The 27,694-nt window shown below is 48.6% G+C and overlaps 2 protein-coding genes across 2 annotated transcripts in view; one reads left to right on the top strand and one right to left on the bottom strand.

Annotated features, from left to right (window-relative positions):
• Positions 1-23,362, top strand: part of CPN1 (carboxypeptidase N subunit 1) — a 30,239-nt gene extending 6,877 nt beyond the window's left edge. The window contains exons 3-9 of the mRNA XM_050958835.1: positions 4,226-4,381; positions 4,928-5,116; positions 6,765-6,876; positions 9,093-9,232; positions 9,608-9,707; positions 20,554-20,672; positions 23,127-23,362. Of these exons, the coding sequence (XP_050814792.1) occupies positions 4,226-4,381; positions 4,928-5,116; positions 6,765-6,876; positions 9,093-9,232; positions 9,608-9,707; positions 20,554-20,672; positions 23,127-23,258 (948 nt within the window). The 3' untranslated portion in view covers positions 23,259-23,362. The remainder of the gene's footprint in view (positions 1-4,225; positions 4,382-4,927; positions 5,117-6,764; positions 6,877-9,092; positions 9,233-9,607; positions 9,708-20,553; positions 20,673-23,126) is intronic.
• Positions 1-27,694, bottom strand: part of ABCC2 (ATP binding cassette subfamily C member 2) — a 529,482-nt gene that overhangs the window by 363,081 nt on the left and 138,707 nt on the right. The window lies entirely within an intron of this gene.

Below are 27,694 nucleotides of genomic sequence, written 5' to 3'. Positions count from 1 at the left end.
TCTCCATGTCCACTAAAGGTAGGACAAGAAGTAAGGGGCTTAATCTGCAGCAGGGGAGATTTAAGTTAGATAACAGAAAAATCTTTATAGTGCTCAGGGGAGTTAAGCTCTGGAACAGGCTCCCAATGGAAGTTGTGGAATCCCTGTAATTGGAAATTTTTAAGAATGGGCTGGACAAACACCTGTTGTGCTCAGACAGAAGTAAACCTGGACCATCCCCAAGAGACTGAACTAGATGACCCTTCCTGCTCTACGTGTCTATGATTGCAGAGCGAGACCATCATTCTGCTGTCTCTTCCACCTGCACCCTCCAAATCCCTGGTCTCAGCTTGTGTTTCATCCCATCCCCCTGCCCTTGCTCCCTCAATGTGTGTTTCACCCAACTTGGACCCCATCCTGGGGACCATGGGTCCTTCAGCACATCTCACCCCAGCCTCGACCTCCAAAACGTCCAGGTCCTCAGCCTGTAATTTACCTCACTTGGGCACCTCACCATTGTCTCTGTGGCTCTATTGTTTCCATTATTGCTACAGCTTGTGGACTTTACAAGTCTTCAGGGAGATGACTCTTTTATTTGTATTTCAGTCTCCAGAGCTCAGCTAGCTCTGACCTGCATCTGCCCTCTTTGAGTGACAGACTGGGAGCTGACCAGGAAACCTGATGTCCTCCTTTATTCTTGCTCTGCGTTGTGTGGGGTGGGTGTCAGATATTAAAGATCACAAGAGCCATGGTGGTGTCAATGGATTGTAGAGAAACCCTGTATCTGGACATCTGACTCTAACCCTGCAGAAGTTACAGGCACTGGGCCGCTCTACCCTTGCTAAATCCCACAGCAGCTGCAGGGTGGGAGGGTAGACCATAGCCCCCAGGCTAAGCAGGTAAGTGATTCATTTAAGGGGACACCGCTCTGCTGCCCAAGAAGGCAAGTTGCTGAATCCACACAGTGTTGGGGGCATGTTCCCTACACAGCAGGGAAAACAGGCAGCTGAGAAACGTTGACAAGAGCAGGATGGGAGGACTAAGGAGGGCTGGGGCCATCAGATTCTCTGGTCCAGACAAGCAGTGCTCAGTGCTGAATCAGGAGTGTTGTGTGTGAGGGTAAAGTAGCTTTCCACCCCCTTATGGCCCCCCAAATGAAGCCAGTTCAGCACCCAATGTGAATTGGAGTAGCCCTAATCTGATAGAAAATTGAATGCATAGGAACATAGGAATCTCCAGACCAGATCATTGGCAAGGTCCATTGTCACAGAGTAATGGGTCCCTTTAAGGCAGGATGGGACCAGCCCCTGGTGAAGTAGCTGCTTCCTACCCTGAGGGAAGTGGGGCAAAGGCGGGTCACCTGGTCCTTATAAAAGGGCTCTGCGAGCTCAGTCTGGGAGTGGAACCGCAGGGACTGGTGGCGGGCTCTTGTAGGAGGCCCCGAGCCAGTGTCTGTAGGAGGCTGAGTACTCCAAGCAGTACTGGATTTACCATGGTGCCAATGGCTCCATAGCGCCAGGCCCAAGCTCACAACGCCCCATAACACTCGCTCCCTCCCCTTGCGCAGCGCTGCAGAAGCGGAGGTTCAGAGTGAGCAGCAGGGATCCAGCCTGGGAGCTGAGAACTCACAGGACCCTGGGAGCTGTAGTTCCTTGGCCAGCTCCTGCCTATATAGCCAACCCTGGAGTGGGGAAGGAACTACATTTCCCAGCATTCCCTTGGTCACTATCAACAGGAAAGGGAGGCAGGATGCTGAGACCCCATGTGCTGCAGCTTGCCCTGAAAGAGGAGCTGGCTGCTAGAAGGGGTTGGCCCTGTGAATGGGGAACAAGTGTGCCCAAGGAGTAGAAGATATCACCCTCAGAAGACTTCCCCAGACTGGATATGGGATGCTGTTGTGACCTCGCCTGGCAGCCACCGAAGAAGGAATTGGGTGGACTAAATGGGCAGTGCCCCTCTCTATCTGAAGCCTAGCAAGGGAGGTACGTGGATCCCACCAGAAGTTAAAATAAATAAGGGAGGGTAGGCTTTACTAGAGGACCTGGCAGCTTCAGATACAGTACCAGGCACGTAGGAGAATTTCTACATCTGAGCCATGGAAGCAGAAGCAGAACAGGCTGCTGTTACTTCATTTCTCCCAAATCAAATATGCGGGTCCACTGTAACTTGCTGTAGGAAAAGTAGGATGAAATTGAGCAACAAACGCTGGCAGCTCCTGAGAGCTAACTAGGACTGGAATTGCTATTTTCAACAGTCATTACAATTTTTTTTTCAATTTTTTTTTAGTTTTGTTTGTTTAAAAGGGAGACAGTAATATTGAATTGGCAAATTAGCCATAGAAACAAAGAGTGGAATATCAAAGGCACCTCAACTTGTCCTCATTTATGTAGGACAGTCTTATAATATGGATCAGCCTTGGAATTGCCACCCTTTCCTTGACTAGCAGCTGCAGCTGTCTAAGGCTGGCCTCTGGCAATTGGCCTCATGGCTGTAGCAAGAGAAGCTGCAGGTGGCTGTGTGACTACTGGGGGCCATTAAGCTAGAGCAGATAAAGAAACTGGAATTAACCTCAGGGAACAGAAGTCACCAGTAGGAAAGGAATGTCAAGGGGAACAGGGAAAGAGGAAGCAGGTCAGGCCTGCAGCGAGAGAATGGCCCCAGCTGGGTGGGGAGCATGTCCAAAGTAGAAAGGAAACAAGCATGGGGAGAGGTGGTGGTGATCAGGTAGCAGACTAGCGTGTAGATGGGAGCAGAGGGAGAAAGGCTGGTAGCTTCAGATTCCCAAGGGTTAAATCCTCACTTTGGGGAAATGGTATTTGCGAGTGGCTTGCTCAAATGGCAGGATGGGTGCTGAGGGAGGGATTTGTCAGAATTGATCAGGTATCTGCTGGCTGTGGAACTTTGAGCTGAGACCAGGACCACACGGAGTGATGGGTGACATAGGGTGGTACTGGAGACATGGCTAGAGAAAGTCTGAGTGAGGAAGGAGATAAATCTGGGGGGAGTTTCCCTGATCACTATGAAAGTTCTGCCCACATGGGTACAGCTCAATGAGAAGAACTGGGGGCTGAGGGAGCTGTGTATGGCAATGCAGATAGTCATGCAGAGGTGTGGGATCAAAATGAAAAATGTCTCTGAGATTCAGTTCCAGGTATGCTATAGCACCAATGGCACTGCCACACCAGGCCCACACTCGGAGCCCACAAATGTGTTTGGCGTCGAGGCACACATAAGATTAATCCGGCCCTGACTCCAAGGGACTGAGCCTGGGGGTTAGTGCTCTGGGAGCAAGGAAAGACTCAAAGGTAGCCCAGAAAAGGGCTGTGAACAGGGCCTAAAGGGTGGGCTGATGAAACGCCCACAAAAGGCAGAAGAACTTGTGTTGCTTGGGACTTTTTTATTGCCCTGTTGGAGGCCTGGAAGGAGTTAAGTTTGTGGCTTGGCTGGAGGGCCAACTCACATCTCCAGTCTTGACCCGTGTGCGTGGAGTTTATTAAAAGAGCCCTGAGGAAGAAGGAAACTGAGGTAGGGTGCTGCAGCGCCACCCCAGGCCGTGAGTGGGGGGTTGGGAGGTGGGTGCAGTGCTAGCATCCATCTAATCTAGTGTCTTGTCTCTGACACTGGCAGCACCACATCCACCAGAAGGGGGACAAACTGCCCTGCAGTTGGCAGATGTGGGATATGCTGGGCCATGGAAGGGCTCATCTGGATCAGGTGGATTTAATCTCTGGTCCGTGAATTTTATTGGCATTAACCACACTAATGTTGGATGCAGAATGCAAACAATGGTCCCATAAAATAAATGTAAATAGTGTTCGTGAAGGTGCAATGCCCAGTACTCAGGTGCATGTCTGGGTCTGTGTATGATTTCCCTGTCTCTACTGGAATTCATCCCACTCTCCTGGTGCTGTTAAATATGGTCCATGGGCATGGAAATCAGAGTGGATTAGTTATGGCCCTGTCATTGACTGCTGCCTGACCTTGGGCAAGTTGCTTACTCAGGCCGTGCCTCAGTTTCCCCTTCTGGGAAATGGAGATAATGATACTGACCCTCCACTGTCCCATGCTCAGAGAGTGCTGTTCATTCCCCGGGACAGCAGTGACTCATATCTGGTGGTCACAGACACTATCGACACCCGGTTACCTTTTGAAGCTATTGGGAGTATCCGGGCTCTTCCCACATGGTGTTTGGATTGAGCCTGCGCTCTCCCTGGTCTCACAGGAGTTACGTGCCTTCTCCCTCCAGGACCCAGATGCCATTGGGTACCTGACGGGCAGGAACAATGCCAACGGAATTGACTTGAACCGTAACTTCCCCGATCTCAACACTTTCATGTACTACAACGAAAAAAACGGTGGCCCCAATCACCACATCCCTCTACCAGCCAACTGGAAAAGCCAGGTATGGACCAGGGATTTCCAGCAGCAATACAGGATTGCACCAGCACCGCCCGCATGGAGAAACACCAACCCTACTCTGTACTTCCCAGCCCCCCTTTTCAGAGAAACAGCACATCCTCTAAGGGCCCCACGTACTGGTTTATGTCTGAAGAACATTATGACTGGCTGGGATGATTTAATTGGGGATTGGTTCTGCTTTGAGCAGGGGGTTGGACTAGATACCTCCTGAGGTCCCTTCCAACCCTGAGATTCTATGACACACTTTGCATCACAGGGCTTTCAAGAGGAACCTGACCCAGCAGTTGCCCCTTTTGGTGAACACCCTGAGTTCCATCCCGTATAAGTCTGCACTGGAAAAGTGTTTTTGTCTAAAAAATCCTGTGAATACTTTTACTTTGGGGGGCTATGAAAGCAATTAGTCAAATGGGGTGTCTATCACCCCCACTCCCCTGAGCACTATCCACGAACCAGGCTATAATGAGACTCCACACTGAGCCCAGTGCTACAATGGTTCTGACTCTCATGCCAGCATCTCTTTTGCTTGCAGGTGGAGCCAGAAACACTGGCTGTCATTCACTGGATGAGCCGCTACAACTTTGTCCTCTCAGCCAATCTCCACGGTGGAGCTCTAGTGGCGAATTACCCCTACGACAAAGCCCAGGAACAGCGAAGCCGGGGCTATCAGCGGAAAAGCAACACCCCGTCCCCTACTCCTGATGACAAGCTGTTCCGGAAGGTGCATGAGAGCTCCTAATGAGGCTCGGGTCCCACATGTCAGATCTGATAAGATCGGCTCTTCTTCATTCAGTATCTGAACCAGACTGTAGGGGTTGAGGATTTAGGTCTGGGATTTGAATCCAGACTACCCCACCTTGATCCACCAGCCCCTAAACAAACATGTGATGGGATTTGGATCAGAAGTTCCAGTTTTAGCCCAGCCTTTGTTTTTAATCATCTGCAAAAAGCTCTTTGAAATAGGCAATAAGATGACATATGATGTTGGGCTAAATACATCCCTGGTATAAACATCACTGATGTCCATGGTGTTTGTGCTATGAATGAATCCGGCCCATTTTCCATGTACGGGAAAGTGTAGGCACAAGACTCTCCTTGTCAGTGCAATAATCCTTCCTATAGGTCTGAGTCTGCAAAATGCTGAGAGCCGCCAAAGCGGGCCTGAGCGCCCTCAATTCCCGGGAGCTTCAACAGGAGCAGGATTGGGCTCTGTGTGACACTAACGGGCCCCCAACTAATCAGTTTTACTCTTCCTTCTCCTTGCCCCATCTACCTCTCTGGAGAGGGTCTGACGGGCCTGCACTGCGGTAACATGCAGTTTGGTGTGTGCTCTGAAGTCAAGTCTGACTTTCCACCATGTTTCCCAAGTCAGCCGGTGCAGACGGAGGGGTCGTTTTACTGCTGACCAGTGATCACTGAGCAGAGAGAATCCAGGCTCCACAGCTGGAATAAAAACGTATCAGAATGATAAATCTCTTGCTTCCGGGGTCAGATCCAACCTCTGCCTCCCGGGGCCTTGGAAGAAACTGCCCGAGGGGCTGGCTATTCCATAAATGTCCATTATGGGCTTTCTTGCACCTTCCTCCGGGTCTGTCTGTTGTCAGAGACAGGAGACTGTGCTCCTCTCTGCTCCTACAGGCTCTTGTGTCTGGGTAGGGAGCAGCAGGGACCGTAAGAGGTAAACAGAGCTTTCAGGCTGACCTGCCTCCTTCAAAAAGACATGGGTGACCTTGGCCTTCAAGGGGTTACTTTCTGATGAGGCGGGATCTTGTTGCTATGGCAGTGAGAGCCAGAGCTCGGGCTCCAATCAGAAAGTGCTGTCCTGGATTTCCCATTACAAGTTGGACTGAATTTACATTGCAACAGAGCCCTTCCCCTGACCCCACCTGTCAGGGCTCCCACTGGGTGGCAAACCCCAGGAGAGGGATGGGACAACCCCACCCAACTGTGCAACGGCATCCCCCAGCTCGAATTCTCCGTAGGCTTTGTTGGCAGGTTCCTGAGCTCAGGGAGTTAGGGCTGGGGTGAGGTGCCCCTGCTGGGGGAGGGGCTGGGGGCAGGTTCCTGAGCCCAGGGGGTTAGGGCTGGGGGCAGGTTCCCCGGCTGGGGGCGGGGCTGGGGGCAGGTTCCCAAGCTCATGTGGGCAGGGCTGGGGTATAGGTTCCTATGATGGTGTGTGTGGGGGGGGGGGTGTCTGTGTGAAGACCAGTGGTGGGGCTGTGCTGGGCCTGCTCTCTCTCACTTGGGTTTAGCTTCATTGGAGGGGTTCCTGCTTGTCCCTAGTGTACATGGGAGCAGACTCAGACTGAGGGACATGGGGCCAGAGGGGCGAAGCCAGCGCTGTGACCAGCCTCATGCTCTCTCTGCAGCTGGCCAAAGCCTATTCCTACGCCCATCACTCGATGCACCAGAGCCCAACCTGTGGAGAACAGTTTGCAGATGGCATCACCAATGGGGCCTCCTGGTATTCTCTCAGCAAGGGTAAGAGCTGGGGGAGCGGGAACCGGAAGTTGGAGGAAGGTCCAGAGGGAACAGGAGAGGGAGAGGTGAGGATATGGGAGGTCTGGGCTGCAGAGGGGGTAGTGGGACAGACAAGGGTTGGGGAGGGATGAGCTGGGTTGGAGAGAGAGGATAATAGCTGGGAAGAGGTATAGAGTTCATGGTTTGAGGGAGGTGTAATGGCTATGGGGAGAGTACAGGGTTAAGGGATGGTGAGACAGTACGTAGAGATAATAGCTAAGGAAGAGGTATTGTGATATGGCGGTGCACTCTCAGTGAGTGATGACCAATCCCCCAGAATCTGGGTACTCAGGAGTACTCGTTTCTGTCAAACCTTGAGTATGAAGCTGGAGGGGCCACAATGTGGAAGTGACAAGACATAAAAGCAGCAATAAAATTAAAAACAACAACAAAAAATAATGGAAAAAGTTGATATCACTGACTGTACACCGCCAGTCATGAATGCTGACAATTGATAAGGGAAGTTAGATTTTCCATGGATACCATGTCTAGTAGGGTTACGAACATCAAGAAGGATTGAAAAAGACTATCTTAGGAGAAGAAGGCAACCTAGCAATGGTATAGGTCCATTATTAACCAGGGATGATAAAATTTCTATTCTGTATTTGGGAAGAAGCTGGATGGCACAGTCACAGCTTGTGCTGATAATGAAATAGTTTATTCTGAGAGTAACATGGGAGGATGTTAAACAGCAACAGCTAAAATTAAACATTTTCTGATATGTAGGACACAAAAACTTGCACAAAAGAATTGTTCAAGGAGCTCTCTGAGCCAGCGATTAATATTCCTTAGCACAAAAGAATGCATAAAGTAAAATATTGCATCTAGCAACTGTGTGTGATAAATGTTTCACTTTTTTGTCAGCTATAATGCTTTTTTATAATGCAGTTTGCTGAAACATTTAGCAAATGAAAGTGTGTTGGGAATTGCACAAGTAACTTTCCAAGCTTCAAACTGACAATATATTATTGACCTTAACCATAGTACCTGAATATTCATTTTCTGAATGAAGATGTCTGTCTTTTTACAGAAAGTTTTGAGTTTGGGAGTTTTTAGGTTATAAATACCAAGTTCTCCCTGTAGGTCTGCCCCGGTATTTGGAGGACTGGGAATGAGATATTATAGGAGGCTGTGTCAGTTTACTGTGACCTCATGTTCCAAGCCTTTGAAAGACTGCTGAAGTCAGGACTTGATGTTTGTGACAAATGCTTGGTTGGTTTTTTTTTAAATTTCATTATGCTACCTTAATACATCAGAGCACTAAAGTAAAGGATTTATAGGCACAAATGGTTTTAATTTTGGTTTTGAAGCTGACATCTCTAACTCATAAAAACATCCTAAATTGTATCTTCATTTTAAAATGGGTTTACAAAATCTGAGCCTACATTTTATCCCTGTCCATAACAACTATTTTCTTAATTTATTATTTTCTCCCATAATAGGCAGAGTAAGGTAGAACTTGCATAACACCATGTTTTAGAAGAAATGCAGACTTGAGATTGGGTACCTGTTTGCCATATCACATGTATTCAACTTAATAGAATAACATTTTGAATATCTAATTAGAATGTAAACAATTTGGTATAATTCTCTGGCCTGTGCCATGCAGGAGGTCAGATGAGACTATCATAATGTTTTTGTCTGGTCTGTGATTTGTGCACTTGGAGAGGCACATGCAGCTCCTAAGCACAGAGCTCTGGAGAGCCCCATCTGGTGGGTACCATGGTAGAGGAGGGGAAAATTTGATTGCAAAGAGGATAGAGAGAGGCAGCACTGAGAGGGGCTGTGAGAAAGATTTGAGGCAAATGCCGGGGAGATGAGGGGGTATTTGGGGGACTGAATATGGGAAGGGCTGCTGGGAAGGGGGAGGGATAGCTCAGTGGTTTGAGCATCAGCCTGCTAAGCTCAGGGTTATGAGTTCAATCCTTGAGGGGGCCACTTAGTGATCTGGGGCAAAATCAGTACTTGGTCCTGCTAGTGAAGGCAGGGGACTGGACTCAGGGTCCCTTCCAATTCTAGGAGATGGGTATATCTCCATTATTATTATGAAGGACAGAAGAGGCAGGCTGTATATTTGGGGGGAAAAAGGGGAGTGTCCTTGGGGAGGGGGCTGTACTGGAGGAGAGGGCATGACATGTCTCTGGGCCTGGCCACAACCTCTCCTTGTCTCCTCTCAGGCATGCAGGACTTTAATTATCTTTACACCAACTGCTTTGAGATCACTCTGGAGCTGAGCTGCGATAAATTTCCTCCTCAAAAGGACCTGGAGAAGGAGTGGCTGGTGAATCGTGAGGCGCTCATCACCTACTTAGAGGAGGTAAAGGGGCCACACGTAGACCCTGATACCACCCTCATGTGGGGCTGAGATCCCTGGCCCCTCCCCCCTGCTTTGCGTTGCAGGGGGAAGAGATGCAATGGTGGGGGGTGCCAGCAGAGGCTGGGAACATGGAGGGAGGCCCTGGGCCTCCCTCTCTTGGTGCTTTGGAGGCAGCACTGAGAGACTCCAGCAATACTGCTCCCCACAGCCCTGGCTCAGCCAGAGAAAAGCCAGCCCAGCTACAGGTCTTTGGCAGGCAGAGAGAATGGAGTATCACCAGGGCTCTGTTCTCCTGCTCCAGTTGGGCCTGGTAGGACCCTGACAGGGAGAGAGGCTCCAGCTCTCAGGAGTGAGTGACTGTCTGTCTATCTGCAGGTTCATCAGGGTATCAAAGGGCTGGTGTCCGATGAGAACAACAATGGGATTGCAGGTGCTGTGATTTCTGTCAATGGGATCGGCCATGATGTCACTTCCGGTGCGTTGCCCATCCCTCAACTTGCTGATCCTTTTGGTAACAGCCCGTTTAGCCTGATTTGGGAGGAACACAGTGTGATGGGCCCCCTGGGGTGCCACCTGGAACTGGGGTACCACTGAGCTCTGTGTCTCACCAGCCTGGGCTCCCTGTCACACTGTGCTGCGGTGACAAGCTGCAGACCCGCTCCCGGTCCTGCACTTGCACAAACCTTTACACAAGCAGGGACACACCCAGCTGCAGTTACATGAAGGCTTCTCCCCAGCACCACAGCCTAGGACCCCAGAGCTGTACCGTCTTGTCCTGGTCAAAAGCCTGCCCAATATAAATTTATGACCCAGTCCGTACCTCCCTCAATGTGGAGAGGACAGTGCACCAGCTCCTGTTCCCAAGCAGATTCCCCTAGCACTTCTGGCATAACGCACTGTTTCGGGTTAAAAAAAAAAAGTACAACAAATGCTTTTTGGAAATAATTAGAAAGATAGATTGTAAGTGATTATAAGTAGTGAGCACACAGATCAAAGCAGATTACCTAGGAAATAAAAAAAAATTCAATCTAAATCCTATACACTAGACCAGATTTGACTCAAGCAGTGTCTCATCCTGTAGATAGTATAAACAGTCCGCCAAGCTTCCATTCACAGGCAGGCTTCCTTCTTTTCCCGCCTGGGACCTCTTTCCCCAGTTCAGTCTTTGTTCCTTAGGTGTTTTCAGGTGCTGTGTTGTAGGGGGAGTAAGGCCCCTTGGTGACGCCACTTCCTCCTTTTATAGTTCTTCCATCTTGCTAGAAAGATCTTGCACTGTGATCCAAGTTAAACAGTCCCCGTTGTGTAGTGCTATCTCTGAGAGGTTTCTGTTGTACCCAGTTCCTGGAGTAATCCTTGGGAGTATGTGTGTTTTCCTCAATGGGCCATTAACGCTGTTTGACCTTTGCATTGTTGTACTCGAAAGGCTGCATAGGGGTGTTTTTAACTTCACTACATACTTCAGTAACAGACGCACGGCAAAACTTCATAATTCTAGATACAAAGATAGCACATACAATTTAACAGGATATTAATACTCAGCAGATTCAGACTTTATGCTTTGTGAGGTATCAGTTTAACTTTGTGAACAACACATAATCCCGTCGCCATGGTAAATACGGGGTGCAGAGTGTCACACATGGTGAGCCAGGCAGTGATGTATGTCGCACGGCCCACTGTGGGAAATGAGTGAACCTCACAGTGGTGAAAGGTGAGAATCCTTTGAGAGGCAGGAAGGGCAAAACTAGCAAAGCCCTCCAGCCACTCCCCCCCTTCTGGCACGCAGCAACCTGGAGCACTGCAGATTATTAAAATGCTGTGTGTGTGTGTGTGTGTGTGTGTGTGTGTGTGTGTGTTGGCTTGAGGGCAGGGACAAAGGTTAACTCGTGTAATGAGTGAAATGGCATATGGGCTTTGTGGATGCAGCTTCACATTTGGGATGGATCAAAAAGTGAAATGGATTTGTTGGTTCTGATTCTTCTCTGGAGAATTTTTGTTCAAATCACAAACAGACCTTCCAAACGTCACACGTGTTACATGACTTAGGGTCATAGTTGTTAATCAGCTAAGCGTGAGCTCCCCGTGGGATGCTGTAGCTAAGAGGATGAACACAGGCCTTGGACGTATAAGCAGGAGAGTATCAAGTAGGAGTTTGTAGGTGGCATTCCCTCTGTATATAACATTTGTGAGGCCATTGCTGGATCCTGTGTCCTGTTCTGGTGTCCAAAATGTGATCTGAGGGCTGGAAACAGGCCATATAGGAAGAGACTTACGATGATCAGTCTATTTAGTTTATGCAAGAGAAGGTTAAGAGGTTTCTTGACTCTGGTCTACAAGCACCTACGAGGGGAAGAGATGTGTATGTTTCATATTTTTATCAGTGACTTGGAAGAAACCATAAAATCATCACTTGTAAAATTTGCAGATGGCACAGAGAGTGGGAGAGTGATAAATTACACAGAGGACAGGTCACTGATATACAGAGATGTGGATCGCTTGGTAAGCTGGGCACAAGCACACAATGTCTGTTTCAATAGAGCTAAATGTAAGGTGATACCCGGAGGAACAAAGGCTGTTAGCCATACTTACAGGCTGGGGGCTCTATCCTGGGAAGTAGAGACTCTAACAAAGACTTGGGGGTCATGCTGGATATTATCAGCCACGATGCTATGGCCAAAAGGGCTAATGCAGTAGTTCTCAACCAGGGGTCTGGGGCTCCTTAGGGGGCCTCAAACCGGTTTCAAGGGGGCCTCCAAGCAGGGCCAGCATCAGACTCACTGGGGCCCAGGGGTGAAAGCTGAAGCCTCACCACATGGGGCTGAAGCCCAGGTCCCTATGCCCCACAACCTGGGGCTGGGGCTGAAGCTGAAGCCTGAGCAATGTAGTTTGTGGTGGCCCCTGTGATATGCGGTCCCAAGCAATTGCCCTGCTTGCCACCCCCTAATGCCGGCTGTGGCATTTATATGCAGAACACCAGTTATTGTGGCACAGATGGGCTGTGGAGTTTTTATAGCATGTTGTGGGGGAACCTCAGAAAGAAAAAGATTGAGAACCGATAGGCTAATGCAATCTGTGACTGTATAAACAGAGGAATATCAAGTAGGTATAGGTGTAGGGAGGTTCTGTTACCCCTCTATTTGGAACTGGTGTGACTGCTACTGTAATGTTGTGTCCAGCTCTGGTCTCCACACTTAAGGAAAGATGGTGGGAAACTAGTGAGGTTTCAGAAAAGAGCCACAAGATGCCTAAAGGATTGGAAAACCTGCTAACAGTGAGACTTAAGGAGGTCAGTCTATTTACCTTATCAAAGAAAAGGCTAAGGGATGACTGGATCCCAGGCTATAGCTACCTACATTGAGAACAGAAAGTTGTTAATAGAGGCTCTGCAATCTAGCAGGCAAAGGTATGACAAGATCCAGCAGCTGGAAGCTGAAGCTAGATAAATTCAGCCTTGAAATAAGGTGCAATTTTTTAACAACGAAGGTTATTAACCATTGGAACAACTGACTTAAGGCTGTGGTGGATTCTCTATCACCAGAAACTTTTTTAAATCGAGATGTTCTAAACTATCTGTTCTGGTTCATCCAGGCTAGTAGACTTGAAACAGGAATTAATTCAGGGACATGCATGTCCCGTGTTGTACAGGAAGTCAGACTACATAGCCACAATAGTCCCTTCCAGCAGAGGCACCATAGTGGTGAGTTGTACCCCGTCACACATGGTGGAGAATGTGGGCACATGGTCACCCCTGACATAAGGGAAGGATAGAGGACTGTGGGGATAAGTGCCTGTCTCAGAGATTTGAGAGACTGAGGGACACAGAAGGTGGAGAAAATGGAGCCAGGGTATGCAGAGGCCTTCTTTGCAGAGGGTTCTTGTGCCTTCCAGGACTGGACTCCAGAGTCACTGCCCCTGCAGAAAGGGGCTGACCAGCAGCATGGGTGGCTTCAGGCCCTGCTGCAAAGGTACTTGAAACCCAACAGAAGGCAGAAGAGCACCTGAGGGCCTATATGGCCTGGCTAGCAGAGCAGCAGTTGTACTTGTTCAAGTCGCTGTGGGGGGCAGTCCATAGAAACCACAGAGAGCAAGAGGGGAAGCAAGGTATCAGGACCAGGAGGATGTTACACCTGTGGGCGACAAGGACACTGGAAGGCAGTGTCCCTACCAGGATGAGTGATGGAAACCTCACCCAGAGAAGGAAAAGATAATAGAGCCCAAGAAAGCCCCACTTGTGAGAAGAACAGGGAGGGGATGGTTGTACTGGACCTGTGGGCAACAGGGGCACCTGAAGAGGGAATGCCCGTACCTGAGTGGTGGGCTTGAGACTAGCCCTGGGGAAGGAGCTAAGCAAGGGAAGGACCATGGAAGGCCCTCAGCCAAAGGGAGGCAAAGAGTTGGCTGTCGGTGCCATGAGGAGGGCCATATAAGAAGGTACTACCCCCCCCCCAGGAGACAGCAGGATAGCAAAGGGGTGCCCGGGAACAAGGCTAGGTCAGAGACTGTCAAGAGGGATGTGGCAGTGATGACCGAGGACCTGGCAGAGAGCCATCTCCCACATCCAGCAGGGGGAGGTAGGGAGGTGGTGGATAAGATGACTGGAATGGAGAGGACCCAGATGGACAAGGGAACCCACACTGGAGCAGGACAGGCTGTGGTAGGGACCCAGACCTTGGAGGAGGGAGGAAGATTACTCCTCCTGGTACAGAACCTGAGGTAGGAGAGGGATGTCCTGCAGGCGCAGCTGTGTGGGAAGCAGGGACAGTTATACACCCCCTGGGGTGGTCAGTCTTAAGGGAGTGGGTATGTGATGGGGCATCTGCCCCACATTGGCCCATAAGGGGTTAAAAGCTGTCCTAGGGAGGTTGTACTGGAGGCAGCCAATTAGAAAGGGGCCGAGAGGAGCAGCCAATCATGGTGGCAAGCTCATATAAGAAGGGCCGCAGGGCAGAGCAGAATTCAGCAGCTGACTGGAGCTTGAGGGGAGAAAACCGGGCTCCTAGCAGGAGGAAGGAGTGTCAGAACCTTGCACAAAGCAGAGTTGCAAGCAGGAACTGGAGGAGCTACAGAGAGCTCCTGGCTGACTGCTAGGGCCGGCAGGCCAAGGCCCTGAGGTAAGGGCAGAAGAGGGTGCTGGAGCTGCATGGGAAGCAGCCCAGGGACAAGGGACTGCAGGTGCCACTGAGGGAAGTAACTGGGTGGAGATTGCAGGTCCCTCAAAAGGGGGGAATACAGAGTGTGGCACAGCCAGAGGGCAGTGTCACTGAAGAGGACCTTGCAGTCCTGGGAGTGGTGCAGGTCCTGGAATCAAAGTGGTGGCAGTGAGGTACCGCCAGAGAAGGGTGCACAGATGAACAGAGCTAATCCCCAAGACAGCCAGCAGGAGGTGCTGCAGTGTTGCGTGATCCCTATCACAGTGAGGTTTTCTAAACTTTTTATAATTTTTGTCTCTCTCCTCTGGACTCTCTTCAATTTGTCCAAAACTTTCTTCAAGCACGGTACCCAGAGTTGGACACAGTACTCCAACTGAGGGCCTCACCAGTGTCAAGCAGAGTGGGACAATTACCTCCCATGACACTCCTGTTAATACACCCCAGAATGGTATTAGCCTTTTCTTGCTACTGCATTACATTGTTGACTCATATTCAATCTGTGATCCATTATAACCCCCACATCCTTGTCAGCAATGCTGCCACCTAGCCAGTTATTCCCCATTTTTTGTGGTTGTACATTTGATTTTTCCTTCTTAAGTAAAGTACTTTGCACTTGTCTTTATTGAATTTCAGCCTGCTGAATTCAGACCAATTGTTCAACTTGTCAAGATCATTTTGAATTTTAATCCTGTCCTCCAAAATGCTTGCAACCCCTCTCAGCTTGGTGTCATCTGAAAATTTTAAAAGTATACTCTCCAAGTCATTAATGAAAATATTGAATAGCACCAGACCCAGGACTGACTCCTGTAAGTACCCACTAGATACATCCTCCCAGCATGACAGTGAATGATTGATAACAGCTCCTTGAGTATGGTCTTTAAATCAGTTGTACACCCACTTTAGAGTAATTTCATATAGACCACATTTCCTTAGTTTTCTTGTAAGAATGTCATGGGACTGTGTCAAGAGCATGACTAAAATCAGGTCCATCCCATCTACTGCTTCTCCTCTATCCACTAGCCCAGTAACTCTGCCAAAGAAGGATATTATATTGGTGTGGCATGGCACTCCTTCCCCATTAAGCAGTGGACCTACACTTTCCTTCATCTTTCTCTTGCTCCTAACGTATTGCCTTTTATGTCCCTTCTAGGTGTATTTCATTGTGTGCCTTGGCCTTTCTGATTTTGTTCCTACGTGCTTGTGCAATTCTTTTCTACTCGTTCTTAGCAATTTGTCCATGTTTTCACTTTTTGTAGGATTCCTTTTTGATTTTCAGGTCTTTAAAAAGTTCCTGGTGGAGCCATATTGGCCTCTTATTATTCTTCCTCTCTTTCCTTTGCATCAGGATAGTTTTCAAATGTGCCTGTAATATTGTCTCCTTGAGAAACCGCCAGCTCTCCTGAACTTTTTTCCATTAGATTTTCCTCCCATGAGATCTTAGCTACCAGCTCTCTGAGTTTGTTAAAGGCTGCTTTTTTGAAGTCCACTGTCCTAATTCTGCTGCTTTCATTCCTTCCTTTCTTTAGAATAATAAAATCTGTCATTTCATGATCACTTTCACCCACATTGGCTTCTACCTTCAGATTTGCTACCAATTCCTCTGTGTTGGCCTGAATCAGGCCTAAAATAGGTGTCCCCCTGGTTACTTCTGTCACTTTGCCCTGGTCTACACTACGAGTTTAGGTCAAATTTAGTAGTGTTAGATCAATTTAACCTTGCACCTGTCCACGTGACGAAGCCATTTTTGTTGACTTAAAGGGCTTTTGAAATTGATTTCTGTACTCCTCCCCAACAAGGCGATTAGCACTGAAATCGACATCGCCAGGTCGAATTTGGGGTAGCATGGATGCAATTTGACGATATTGGCCTCCAGGAGCTATCCCAGAATGCTCCGTTCTGACCACTCTGGACAGCACTTTGAATTCAGTTGCACTAGCCAGGTACACAGGAAAAGCTCCGGGAACATTTTGAATTTCATTTCCTGTTTGGCCAGTGTGGCAAACTCAGCAGCACTGGTGACCATTTGAATTCAAACTGGAACAGGTTCAGAGACGGGCTACTAGGATGATCCGAGGAATGGAAAACCTGTCATATGAAAGGAGACTCAAAGAGCTTGGCTTGTTTAGCCTAGCCAAAAGAAGGCTGAGGGGAGATATGCTTGCTCTTTATAAATATATCAGAGGGATTAATATTAGGGAGGAAGAGGAATTATTTAAACTTAGTACCAATGTAGACACAAGAACGAATGGGTATAAACTGGACACTAGGAAGTTTAGACTTGAAATTAGACGAAGGTTTCTAACCATTAGAGGAGTGAAGTTCTGGAACAGCCTTCCAAGGGGAGTAGTGGGGGCAAAAGACATATCTGGCTTTAAGATTAAGCTTGATAAGTTTATGGAAGGGATGGTATGATGGGAGAGCCTAATTTTGGCAATTGATCTTTGATTATCGCCAGATAAGTATGCCCAGTGGTTGGTGATGGGATGTTGGATGGGATGGGATCTGAGTTACTGCAGAGAATTCTTTCCTGAGTGCTGGCTGGTGAGTCTTGCCCACATGCTCAGGGTTTAGCTGATCGCCATATTTGGGGTCGGGAAGGAATTTTGCTCCAGGGCAGATTGGCAGAGGCCCTGGAGGTTTTTCACCTTCCTCTGCAGCGTGGGGCATGGGTCACTTGCTGGTGGATTCTCTGCAGCTTGAGGTCTTCAGACCACAATTTGAAGACTTCAATAACTCAGGCATAGGTTAGGGGTTTGTTATAGAAGTGGATGGGTAGGGTTCTGTGGCCTGCTTTGTGCAGGAGGTCGGACTAGATGATCACATTGGTCCCTTCTGACCCTAGAATCTATGAATCTATGAATCTATAACCATGCAGTTCCCCGAGAATGTTTCTAAGCTTCCCTGATCATCTCTGTCCCTGAGGTTATCACAGTTTAGAAGGCCAAAAAACGCACTCGTGATGACATGTTTTCTGAGCTCATGCAGTCCTCTCGCACTGACAGGGCACAGCATAATGCCTGGAGGCATTCAGTGGCAGAGACCAGGAAAGAATTGCTGTGTTTGCTTAATGGCAAAAGTATCATGCCTCGCTAGCGATCCTGCCCAAGTCAGGTTGCTGTGTCACATGCATTCCATGCTGTGTCAGCCTTGGGCGAGGTATGGCCGCTTTGTGAGCAGGAAGGCCGTAGACATAGACATTACATTAGGTAGCTTTTGTAGCTAGAGAAAACATGCCTGTGCATTCAGCAAAGTCTGTGGTAAAAAAAGAGAAGCCCCATAGTGTAGCAGTGATCACATTCACCTAACATGTGAAACATCCCCAGTTTGAAACCAGGCAGAAACAAGTCACTGTTCCTTTTTCTGACTCCCCTCCTGCATATTTAGGCTTAGAACAGACTGCGCTGTGAAATTATACTTTGAATTATATCAATTATCAGTTAAATAATATGGAAGCTCTCCAAGTTATAGTCCTGGGTTCCTTACCCTTTCAGCTGCTCGGATAAATTAACATTTTTTGTTAAGGTGGGGGAAAATTTTCATGAAGCCTTTTATAGGGACTAAATGCTATCTAGGACTCAGAAATAACCTTAACGTGGCCCATAGCATGCAATCCTTCGTTCTGGATTTGTCATTCCACAAGTTGAACTGCTCCTTACTACTGTCCAGGCTTCATGAGCCATGAGAGCACGGGGCAGGCTGTGGTAGGTGTGACCGCGCGGTGCTGCTGGCTGGGAGAGCAGCCTGAGGCAGAAGCCTCCAGCTCGCATGATATTCCAGGCAGGACTGAATTTCCATTAGACAAAACTTAAAGAAGAGAATGACCTGGAGTCACTCCCATTCGGTGCTCTAGGAGGAGAATAGCCATGTCTGTCCAGGTACCTCTGATAGACCTCACAGAGGTCTGCCAGCTGAGCGGAGCTGAGCGGGACCCCGGCTGGCAGGAGCCAGTGGACGGAGCCCCAGACTGGCAGCGGGCTGAGCCGCTCAGCCTGCTGCCAGTCTGGGGCTCCATCTGATGCCCCGCTCAGCCCACTGCATGCCTGGGATTCTGATCATCCAGGCAGGCAGTGGACTGGACCCTGGAAAAAAGGCGCAAAACGATTGTCTGCCATTGCTTTCACAGAAGGAGGGAGGGAGGGGGACCTGACGACATGTACCCAAAACCACCTGCGACAAAGTTTTTGCCCCATCAGGCATTGGGAGCTTAACCCAGTATTCCAATAGGCAGCGGAGACTGCAGGAACTGTGGGATAGCTACCCACAGTGCACCGCTCTGTAAGTCAATGCTAGCCACGGTAGTGAGGACACACTCCACCAACTTAAGGTGCTTAGTGTGGACATACGCAATAGACTGTGTAAAATCGAATTCTAAAAAATCAACTTCTATAAAATTGACCTAATTTCGTAGTGTAGCTGGGGATATTTTGTGCCAGATTGGCGCCGACTCCATGAAGCACGCATGGAAAAACATTAGTGGGTGCTCAGCACCCACCAGTAGCCAGCTCTCCCCTTCTCCCCCAGAGCTTCCCAGCCGCCGGTGGCCCCGATGATCAATTCTTTCCCCTTCCTCCCAGAACCTCCCACCCGCTGCAGATCAGCTGTTCTGTGGCGTGCAAGAGGTGCTGGGGGGAGGGCGAGGAGCGGCAACGGGGCACGCTCAGAGGAGAGGGCAAAATGGGGTGGGAAGAGGCAGCGGTGGGAATGGGGTCTAGGATAGAGCGAGGGCAGGAAGAGGAGGGGTGGATTGGAGGCTTGGGGGAAGGGGTTCAGTGGGGCCTTGGGCAGAGTCAGGGGTTGAGCACCCCCAGGACCCGGAGGAAGCCAGTGCCTGTGGTCTCCAGTATGTTACGAGAACTTATTGGAAATTTTGTGTTGCACCATATTACTCTTCCAACATGCCAGATGGTGTGCCGCATGTATCCCCTGCCTCAGCTACAAGGCCACTCTCTTCTCACAGTCAGAACACAACACAAGCCTCCTGATACCCTGTGTCTGGCAAATAGCTGTATAAAGCCAGTGGCAAAGCGTGTGTCCTGTCACCTCTAGGGACTGTCATGTTTGATTTTTCAGCTTGGGCACCAGGTGTATTATTTCAAAAAGAAGCAGGGGCCACAGATAAGACTCTGCCTGATCCACTCCCTTGGTGCTGGCCAGCTGCAGCAAAAAGAGTAGAATCCACCCACAAGTGCCCTGCTGAGGATTCCTTCAACTGGAGGAGTCTGCACTGAATGCTGAGCCAGCAGAGCTGGCCTCACATCAAATTCCCTGCAACCCCTGGTGCAGAAAGTGAAGAAGGGGAATGGGTGGAATGTGCTGTGACCATTGCCAGCTGGTGCAAGTTAGAGCAACCCCCAGGTTGTTTGAGTCTGTGCCAGGACCGGAGCAAAGAATCAGAGAGCCGTAACACGATGTCAATTCTCAGCATCTCCCCTTTCCTACTCTCCTGGGCTGCCCCGGTGGCTGTGCAGGCGAAGGGCTAGGAGCTTCCCGAGATTCAGGCAGAGCCAGTAAAGCTCCTATCCTGTTCTCCCGGGCGTTCCCACAGGCCATCGGGGAAGCAGGCAATGGAGCAGCTAGAGCTACTCCCTTCCATATACTCTGATAGCTCAGGTGGAAGAGGTCAGTTCTGAATGTCCTGGGTTTGTTTGACCAGAACTCTTTGGCAAATTCAACATAAATTTCTGAAATGTTTTGGTGAACCTGAACTGGCATTTTTGGCAAACAAAAGTTCATCCAAAAATTGTACCCAGCTCTAATCAGGACTGAGCAGCATCAGCAAAGAGGTTTGTATGGGGTGTGGAGGGGAAAGGAAGTGAGTCTTTCTCAAGCTATGCCCGTATTATTCAGCCCTTACAAATGTAAACCAAAGCCCTCTATATTTGGGCTAGGTGAGTGCACTTACCCCAGCACTTTTTTCAAATCCACTCTCACTGGTAAGTCCCTGCACACTGTGGGGTTGTTTTGGGGTGATGGGAAGTTTGTCTGGATGCATGGGAGCAGAGTGTGTGGGAGGGTGGGAGTGCTGTCATGTGACACATGTAAACTAGCCAGGACAGAGCCCTAATGAGGCACAACAGGGGCAAGTCTGGTGAGTGAGATTGGCCCAAGTGGAATGTTTCTGGCTCCCGTGCCTCTGACTGAGTGCACTTCGGCTGCTGCTCTTTCTCATTCCAGGTGACCAGGGAGATTATTTCCGGTTGCTGCTGCCTGGCACTTACACCATCACTGCCTCGGCAGATGGGTATCGACCACAGACAGCGACAGTAACAGTCGGCCCGGCTGGGCCTTCACTGGTGAGTTGTACTGAACAATCAGGACGTCTCAAACTGAGTGAGAGATGAGGTGGTGGGGGGACGACACAATCTGCTGGCTGGGTCACATGGTGCAGTGATAGGCAGAGGTGGGAGAGAGATGTGTAGTGCAGATCGTGTCTCTGGCCATCCAGCCTGGGCTGTGATTCCCTGCTGCCAGCAGATGGAAACAGGGAGCAAAGAAACCACAAGTAACCAAGGGCATTGGGTGGAGCTTTTCTACTCACATGTATTTTTCTGGCTCTCAGCAGTGGAGAGAACTGGCTGGGCCAGATTCCTGCGAGGTACCTTTCCCCACAGCCTTCCCCTTCTTGTCAGGGTGAGTTAAGTTTAGAGGGGGGTGTCTGTTCCCTGGTGCATGACAAGAGCCGTGGCTTGGGACAGACAGAGGCAGTCCTGCCCCGTGGGGTAGGTGAGACCCATGGTTTCAGTGGCCTGGCATAGTTTGTTTCCTGCTTTGTGGCCAAAGATATTTTCAGCCCACAGCAGCGGCCTCACTCCTCTCTGAGAGGAACTCTGTCAGGTGAGGCAGGGACACGTTCTCACAGCCACGTGCCACACTGCTCTGGGAAGTGGTGTGGCCAGGGAGTGTGGAGATCTGCTGCTGGAATAGTGTGCCCACAATTCAAGCAGGATGTTCATAAATTGGAGAGGGATCAGAGAGGAGCCATGAGAATGATTAAAGGATTAGAAAAGCTGCCTTATAGTGATAGACTCAAAGAGCTCGATCTGTTTAGCTTCACAAAGAGAAGGCTAAAGGGTGACCTGATTACGGTCTCTCTCTCTCTCTCTTTTTATATATATATATAGAGAGAGAGAGAGAGAGCAAGAGAAAGATATAACATGATCCAATGGCTGGAAGTTGAAGCTAGACAAATTTAGATGGGAAATCAAAGGGTACCTTTTTAGCAGTGAGAATATATAATAATATGGAGATATACCTATCTCATAGAACTGGAAGGGACCCTGAAAGGTCATTGAGTCCAGCCCTGTACCTTCACTAGCAGGACCAGGTACTGATTTTGCCCCAGATCCCTAAATGGCCCACTCAAGTATTGAGCTCACAATGCTGGGCTTAGCAGGCTAATGTGCAAATCACTGAGCTATCCCTCCCTCCAAAAATAAATTAGCCACTGGAGCAGTTTACCAAGAGTCATGATGGATTCTCCATCACTGACAATTTTGAAATCAAGATTGATTTTTTTACAAAGCTCTGCTCTAGGGATTATTCAGGGGCCATTCTCTGGCCTTTGCTGTTCATGAGGTCAGGTTGGACAATTACTATGGTCCCTTCTGGCCTGGGAACCTGTAACTATAAAAGCAGAAATGCTCTGAAATCACCCGTGGCTTTGGGGGTAGGTGATTTCTGTGGAATTTCCACAGCCTCAGCAGGTGTTTTGTCTCCTGGTGTAATAGGAGCTATCATGAGGCTGCTCTGCTGCACCGCAGGTTATGAGTGTTAGTCCCCATAGCACTCAGTGAAATCACTATTTTCCCCCCACCATTAATACTATTCACTATTATATATTCTTCCTATCTCTCTGTCGATAGGCCAGCACTCTACTCAGCTCGTCTGCCTCCTGGGGGAAGGAGTTATAGCTACTGTCTTTTAAAGAACTGGGCTTGTGCCTTTTTTGTGCCTTTTGTGATGAAGAAGCCTGGAAGTTATTAAAAAATCCTGCTTATTGTGTGTGTTAGGAATAGTAGGTCTGGTCACATCTGGTTTCCCTGGAAGAGTTCTTGGGGTCTCATCAATGCATATTACAAAATCTCTTTCGCTTTGACTGAAGGGGTGATGTGCTAAGTCTTTAACAAAGGCTTTCTTGCTCCAAAATCTTCATTACTCTTGGAAGTTAAATGTGTGTTTAAACCCTGCACACACACACACACACTCACCCAAAACCCTAGAATTTTAAAGAGCTCAGCTGAAATCCTGTCCTCTCTCAGCTGTTCACATTTCACTTTCTCAACTCCAGTGGTGTCATTATTTCGCTAGGTCACCTGTTGCCATAGAGTCTGCTAGGCTGGAGGCGACCTAAATTTCTAATGTGAAAAACAAGCGGAGGGGTGGAAAAGATCCTTCAAAATATATCTGTCTGGCCTTGTGCGTCCATCACAGAGAGGCAGAAAAAGTCACATGAGTTGTTTCCCCTTTGCAGGTCTCCTTTCAAGGAAGTGTGGGCCTTTGGTGCCCTGGGAGCTTTCTACATTAGCAATGTAGCTGTTTGCCAGCATAGGTTTGTCAGTGGAAAATCAGGTTCTAGCTGGTTTGAGCACTTTGTTCCTGTCATGTCACAACATGCCCCTTATCAGCTTTGATTGTCTCAGCCTTGAAAGCTACAACTCTGTCCTGGCAACCAGGACTGACCTCTCTCCAGGCCTCAGCTAGCGAGAGATGAGCAGAAAGAGACATGTTTTTCTTCCTTTTCATGCCAGGTCCATTTCCAGCTCAAACAAGACACGATAAAGGGGCCCATGGAAAAAAAGACCCCAGCCACCAGCCCTAGCAGCAAAGCCCTTCAGAAGAAGGTAGTGCCGAGAGCAGCCCGTAAGAAGACACAGAGATGAAGATGGCGCAGTCGGCCAAGAACTGGAGGAGTCCTATGAAGCAGCTGAGATCGAGAACTCCAGCAAGTGAACGTCCTAACGCAGCATAACAAGCCTAAATTGCCTAGTTTATTAAATGCAGAAATATTTAACTCCTGAGAAAATAGTGAACTCATTCACAAATAGCTGCAGAAGTCTGAGTCTGAGAGCCCTTGGGCCAGTCAGTCTCTCTGTCTCCTACATCTCTAGGTCTGTGTGTAGTCCAGGCACATACCTGGGCCCTTTACCATTGGACTGGTCTCCACAGGTCATACTAGAGGTTCAAACTGTAATGATTAAACTCTATTCTATTAGGAAGCAGGGGTGCTGAAACCATGTATTTGGGTTGTTATTACTACTTCAAGCCAGGAGGTGCAGCAGTACCCCCCGCACCTCTAGTTCCAGCACCCAGGTTCAGACGCTGGGTTTGTGACACCAGTGGATGAACGCTATTGCACTTGCAGGCTATGGAATGAGTCCTGGCTCTAACACTGTGGGTGTGACTATTAGTCTGAGCCCCAAGGAGGCTGGTGTCAGGTGGGGACCCTGCAGCTGAGGGAAGGCCAGGTTGATGGCTCTGTTTGAAAGCAGTTAGTGATATGGCCGACTCCGAACATGGTTTGTGCCCATGAACAGTCTGACTAACACTGGTTAGTCACCCCAGCAGCTAAGAGTTCATTGGCCCTGTAGCCAGATCTCATGTAATTGTTCTTTTGTTGTATGGATGGGACACTCAAACTGTGTCTGTGTTCCTGGCTTGGCTGGTTCTCTCCTTCCCAGCACTCTACATAGTAGGACATCCCAGAGTGCACTGCCCCATGGGGATGACTGATCCACCAATGTTAAAAAGGCTACTGTGATCCTAGGATGTATCGGGCGAGGTGTTTCCAGAAGAAATAGGGAAGTATTCATGTCATAGTACAAAGCACTGGGGAGATCTCATCTGGAATATTGGGCAATTCTGGTCAACCTTGTTAAGAGAGATTAATTCAAATCAGAACAGGTTCAGAGAAGGGCTACTAGGATGAACCAGGGAATGGAGAGTCTAACTTGTGAGAGGAGATTAAAAGGGCTGGGCCTGTCTAGTCTAGTTTTCTAAAATGAGGGCTGAGAGAGGAAAGGATAGCTTTCGATAAATACAGGAGGGGGGTAAACACCAGGAAGGGTGAGGAACTATTTCAGTTAAAGGCCAACGTTGGCACAAGAACCCAATGGGTATACATTGGCCATGAGTAAATTTATTCTGGAATTTAAAAGAAGTTTTTTAACCAATAGATGAGCGAGGTTCAAGGAACAGCCTTCCAATAAGAGGAGTGGCGGCAAACAACTTAATGAATTTTAGTGCAGAACTTAGTCCAGTTATGAATAGCATTATATGATGTGGTTGTCCATGATAGCAGGGCCTGGACTCAATGACCCAGATGCCCCTTCCATTCTGATGTTCCATGAGCTGCTGATGCCACCCTGTGTGTATGACCTCCCAGCAAAGCCACTGGGATCTTCCCAGAATGCACTGATCTAAAGCAAAGGAAGCGGTGTCTTCAAATCAAGCCTGCATGCCTTTCTGGAGGATATATGTTAGCCAAACACAAGCTATTGGGGTCAATACAGGGGTGAAATTTAATGACCTGTGAGCTACAGAAGAGCAGACTAATGCCAGAAGGAACCACTAGATCATCTAAACTCTGAGTCTATGAGTACATCTATACTGCAAAAAAAAGACCCATGGCAGCAAGTCTGAGCCTGGCTCAACTCAAGCTTGTGGGGCCCAAAATAGCCATATAGACACTGGGGCTTGGGCTGGAGCGGGCTCTGGAACTCAGCGAAAGGGATGGGTGGCAGAGGCCAGGCTGCAGCCCAAGCAGGAATATTTACACAGCTATTTTTAGCTCTATAGCATCAGCCTGAGTCAGTTGACCCAGGCTTTGAGACTTGGTGTTGCAAATTTGTTGTTGTTTTGGTTTTTGCAGTGTAGATGTACCCTCAGACGCTATGGACAGGCAGCCTGGGAGGCCTCGATTTACAATGTGCTCAACACATCGCTGTGGTGTGAAAAATCATGCTTGTCGTAACTGGGTCCAATAAGTCATGGCCCAATCACAAAAACATGGTGCTACTTGGTACTGCAGGCAGAGTTGTTACACCCTAGGGCACTAAGACACTGCTCCAGAATTCAAGGGGGTTCAGTTGGGATGCAAAAGCAGCAAAGACAAGGCTTGATGTTTCTAGAGTAAAACACAAACAGGTAGAACGTTTTTGGCCTTCGTTAAACTAGCAAAAAAAAGGCACAGACACAACTTTGTTACCAGATTTGCCCATTACTTTGGGATATGCTCATTTATTTGGGTTACTTTTCTGGGGAAGGGGATTCTGTAATTCTATCAACGTACTGCTTGTGTCACTTGTGTGTTCATATGGAGCTTTACTTCTCCCTTTCTGCAAGTCCCCTCCCAATGGAGCTATCCTGCAGGACCTAGGTTCCCTAGGGCTGGGTTCCTCCAGCCCAAGAACCAGATGAGCACACACCCACCCACCCACCCACACATACATTAACAGAGCAAGTCTGAGTGGAGCGGGTCAATCAGCACTGTCAAGTTGACCCCTTATATATCCCTGGACTCACTGGGCTGGATGGAGCAGCACGTTCAAGCTGCCCCCCCTTATCTGCCCCTGGGCTCCATGGACTGGGTTAAGCAGCACTGTCAAGCTGTTACCCTTGTGTGTCCCAGATTCAGCACGTCCCTATCCCCACCTTCACATCACAATTGTACTGGCAGTAACCTACTTGATGAGCAAACCCCACAGGATTCTGGGCGCTGCAGAGATCTTTAGCTTAGGTAAAAGAAGCGTTGCTGCAGAGTGAATGGGGGGAGCTAAAAACACAAAAGAGTAAGGTTCAGCCAGAGAGAGAGAAGCAACCAGCTTAACCGTACAAGTTATTTATTGAATACAGGTGATAACTACACAAGGAGGCTAAACCAACATAACATGCGTTATTAAAGGCTAATACCTAAGGTAGAAAGGAAAAATGAAAAGAGAGAGAGAGAGAGAGAGAAGGGGATCTCACCACCCCCTGAAGCTTGGACTGGTCGGGGTTTCCAGATGATGCTGGTAGCTGAGGGTTCTGAGGGCAGGAGCATGGCAGGCAGAGTCCCCAGCACGATCAGTCAGGAGAGTATGGAGTCCTAGTAGAGCTGATGCAGAGTTTGGATCTGAGCATCAGAAACCTCACTGGAGGGTGAGTAGGGATTTTTGTAGAGAAAATACAATTGTTCAAGGGAGAACAATAGGTTTGTTTATAGGTAAAGTTGATAACTCAAGGGTTTTCTTTAGCCTAGACAAAAGGAGCTGATCACTCTTAGCTGTGGGTGGTGTTTTCTTCCAGGGAGCTCACAATGCAACTAGGCGGCTTTACTATTTGGATATCAATTAAGGATTCATTACTAGAATTGATCTTATAATTGCTGAGCTGGGTGTGTGCAGACCTAGGTTCATTAGCATCTGGAGCAGAGATTCCCATGATGCAGTACTTCCCTGCTCTTTCCAGTCCCAGAATTCAGTGTGGTTCTTGTTTCTCCATTCTGTATGCAAATTGAGATGTTTTCCTGTCCCATCTTTCATGCAGATGAGGCTAGGGGAGTCGTCTCTGCTCTCCATTCTGTATGCTAATAGAGATGTCTTAATCTTGTCACCCTTGTCAGGAGGGGTCTAGGTGTGTCTCCCAACGCCCTTCACTGCTCTCTGCAAGTTCTTTTCTCTGATGGGTTTTGGTTTAAGCAGAGGCTGAGGGGTGGGGGGGAGTCTTTCATGAGTCAGGCTGGATACTGCACCCTGGTTCCCCAAGAACACAGAGATGTCTGGTATCAACTTTCTCTTCCTTTTGTAGTTCAGCTTTATGGTCCTATACAGGAGATCATACCTAAATCCAGTCCTGGTATCCCCTAGGAACTTGCCTTCTGTGGCATGCTGCTGAGGATCACAAAACTGTGAGTCATTGTGTTACCTCTCTGCCTTAGCAACAGTGAGTTTTGCTGACAATTAGACTGTGTGTCAGCTCCCCCTCACATCAGCCTGTTGTCCTCACCAGCAAACTCCTCACAGCTCTCCCCGCCCAGACCTCACTCAGCAGGTAACAGTCAGTGCACTCCAGCCCTCAAGCTCCTCAGATGTTTCCCTGCAATGCACAGCCCCTACCATAGTGTATTCAGAGAAGATACTAAGTTCACTGCTCTGTTGGAGTCAGTACATCACACTTTATTAATTTAACTGGGTAAATACCCTTCAAACCCAGCACTGAATTGGGTTATAGGAAAATTAGAGAGTTTATTAACAAAAGAGCATGGCTTATGTGATACAGTTAAAAAGATAAAAGTAGAGATGGTTACAAGCAAATAAAGTGGAAAAAGACATCTAAAACT

The sequence above is a fragment of the Gopherus flavomarginatus genome, chromosome 6 (assembly GCF_025201925.1).
Source record: "Gopherus flavomarginatus isolate rGopFla2 chromosome 6, rGopFla2.mat.asm, whole genome shotgun sequence".
NCBI lineage: Eukaryota > Metazoa > Chordata > Testudines > Testudinidae > Gopherus > Gopherus flavomarginatus.
This window is presented reverse-complemented; position numbering and strand designations above follow the sequence as displayed.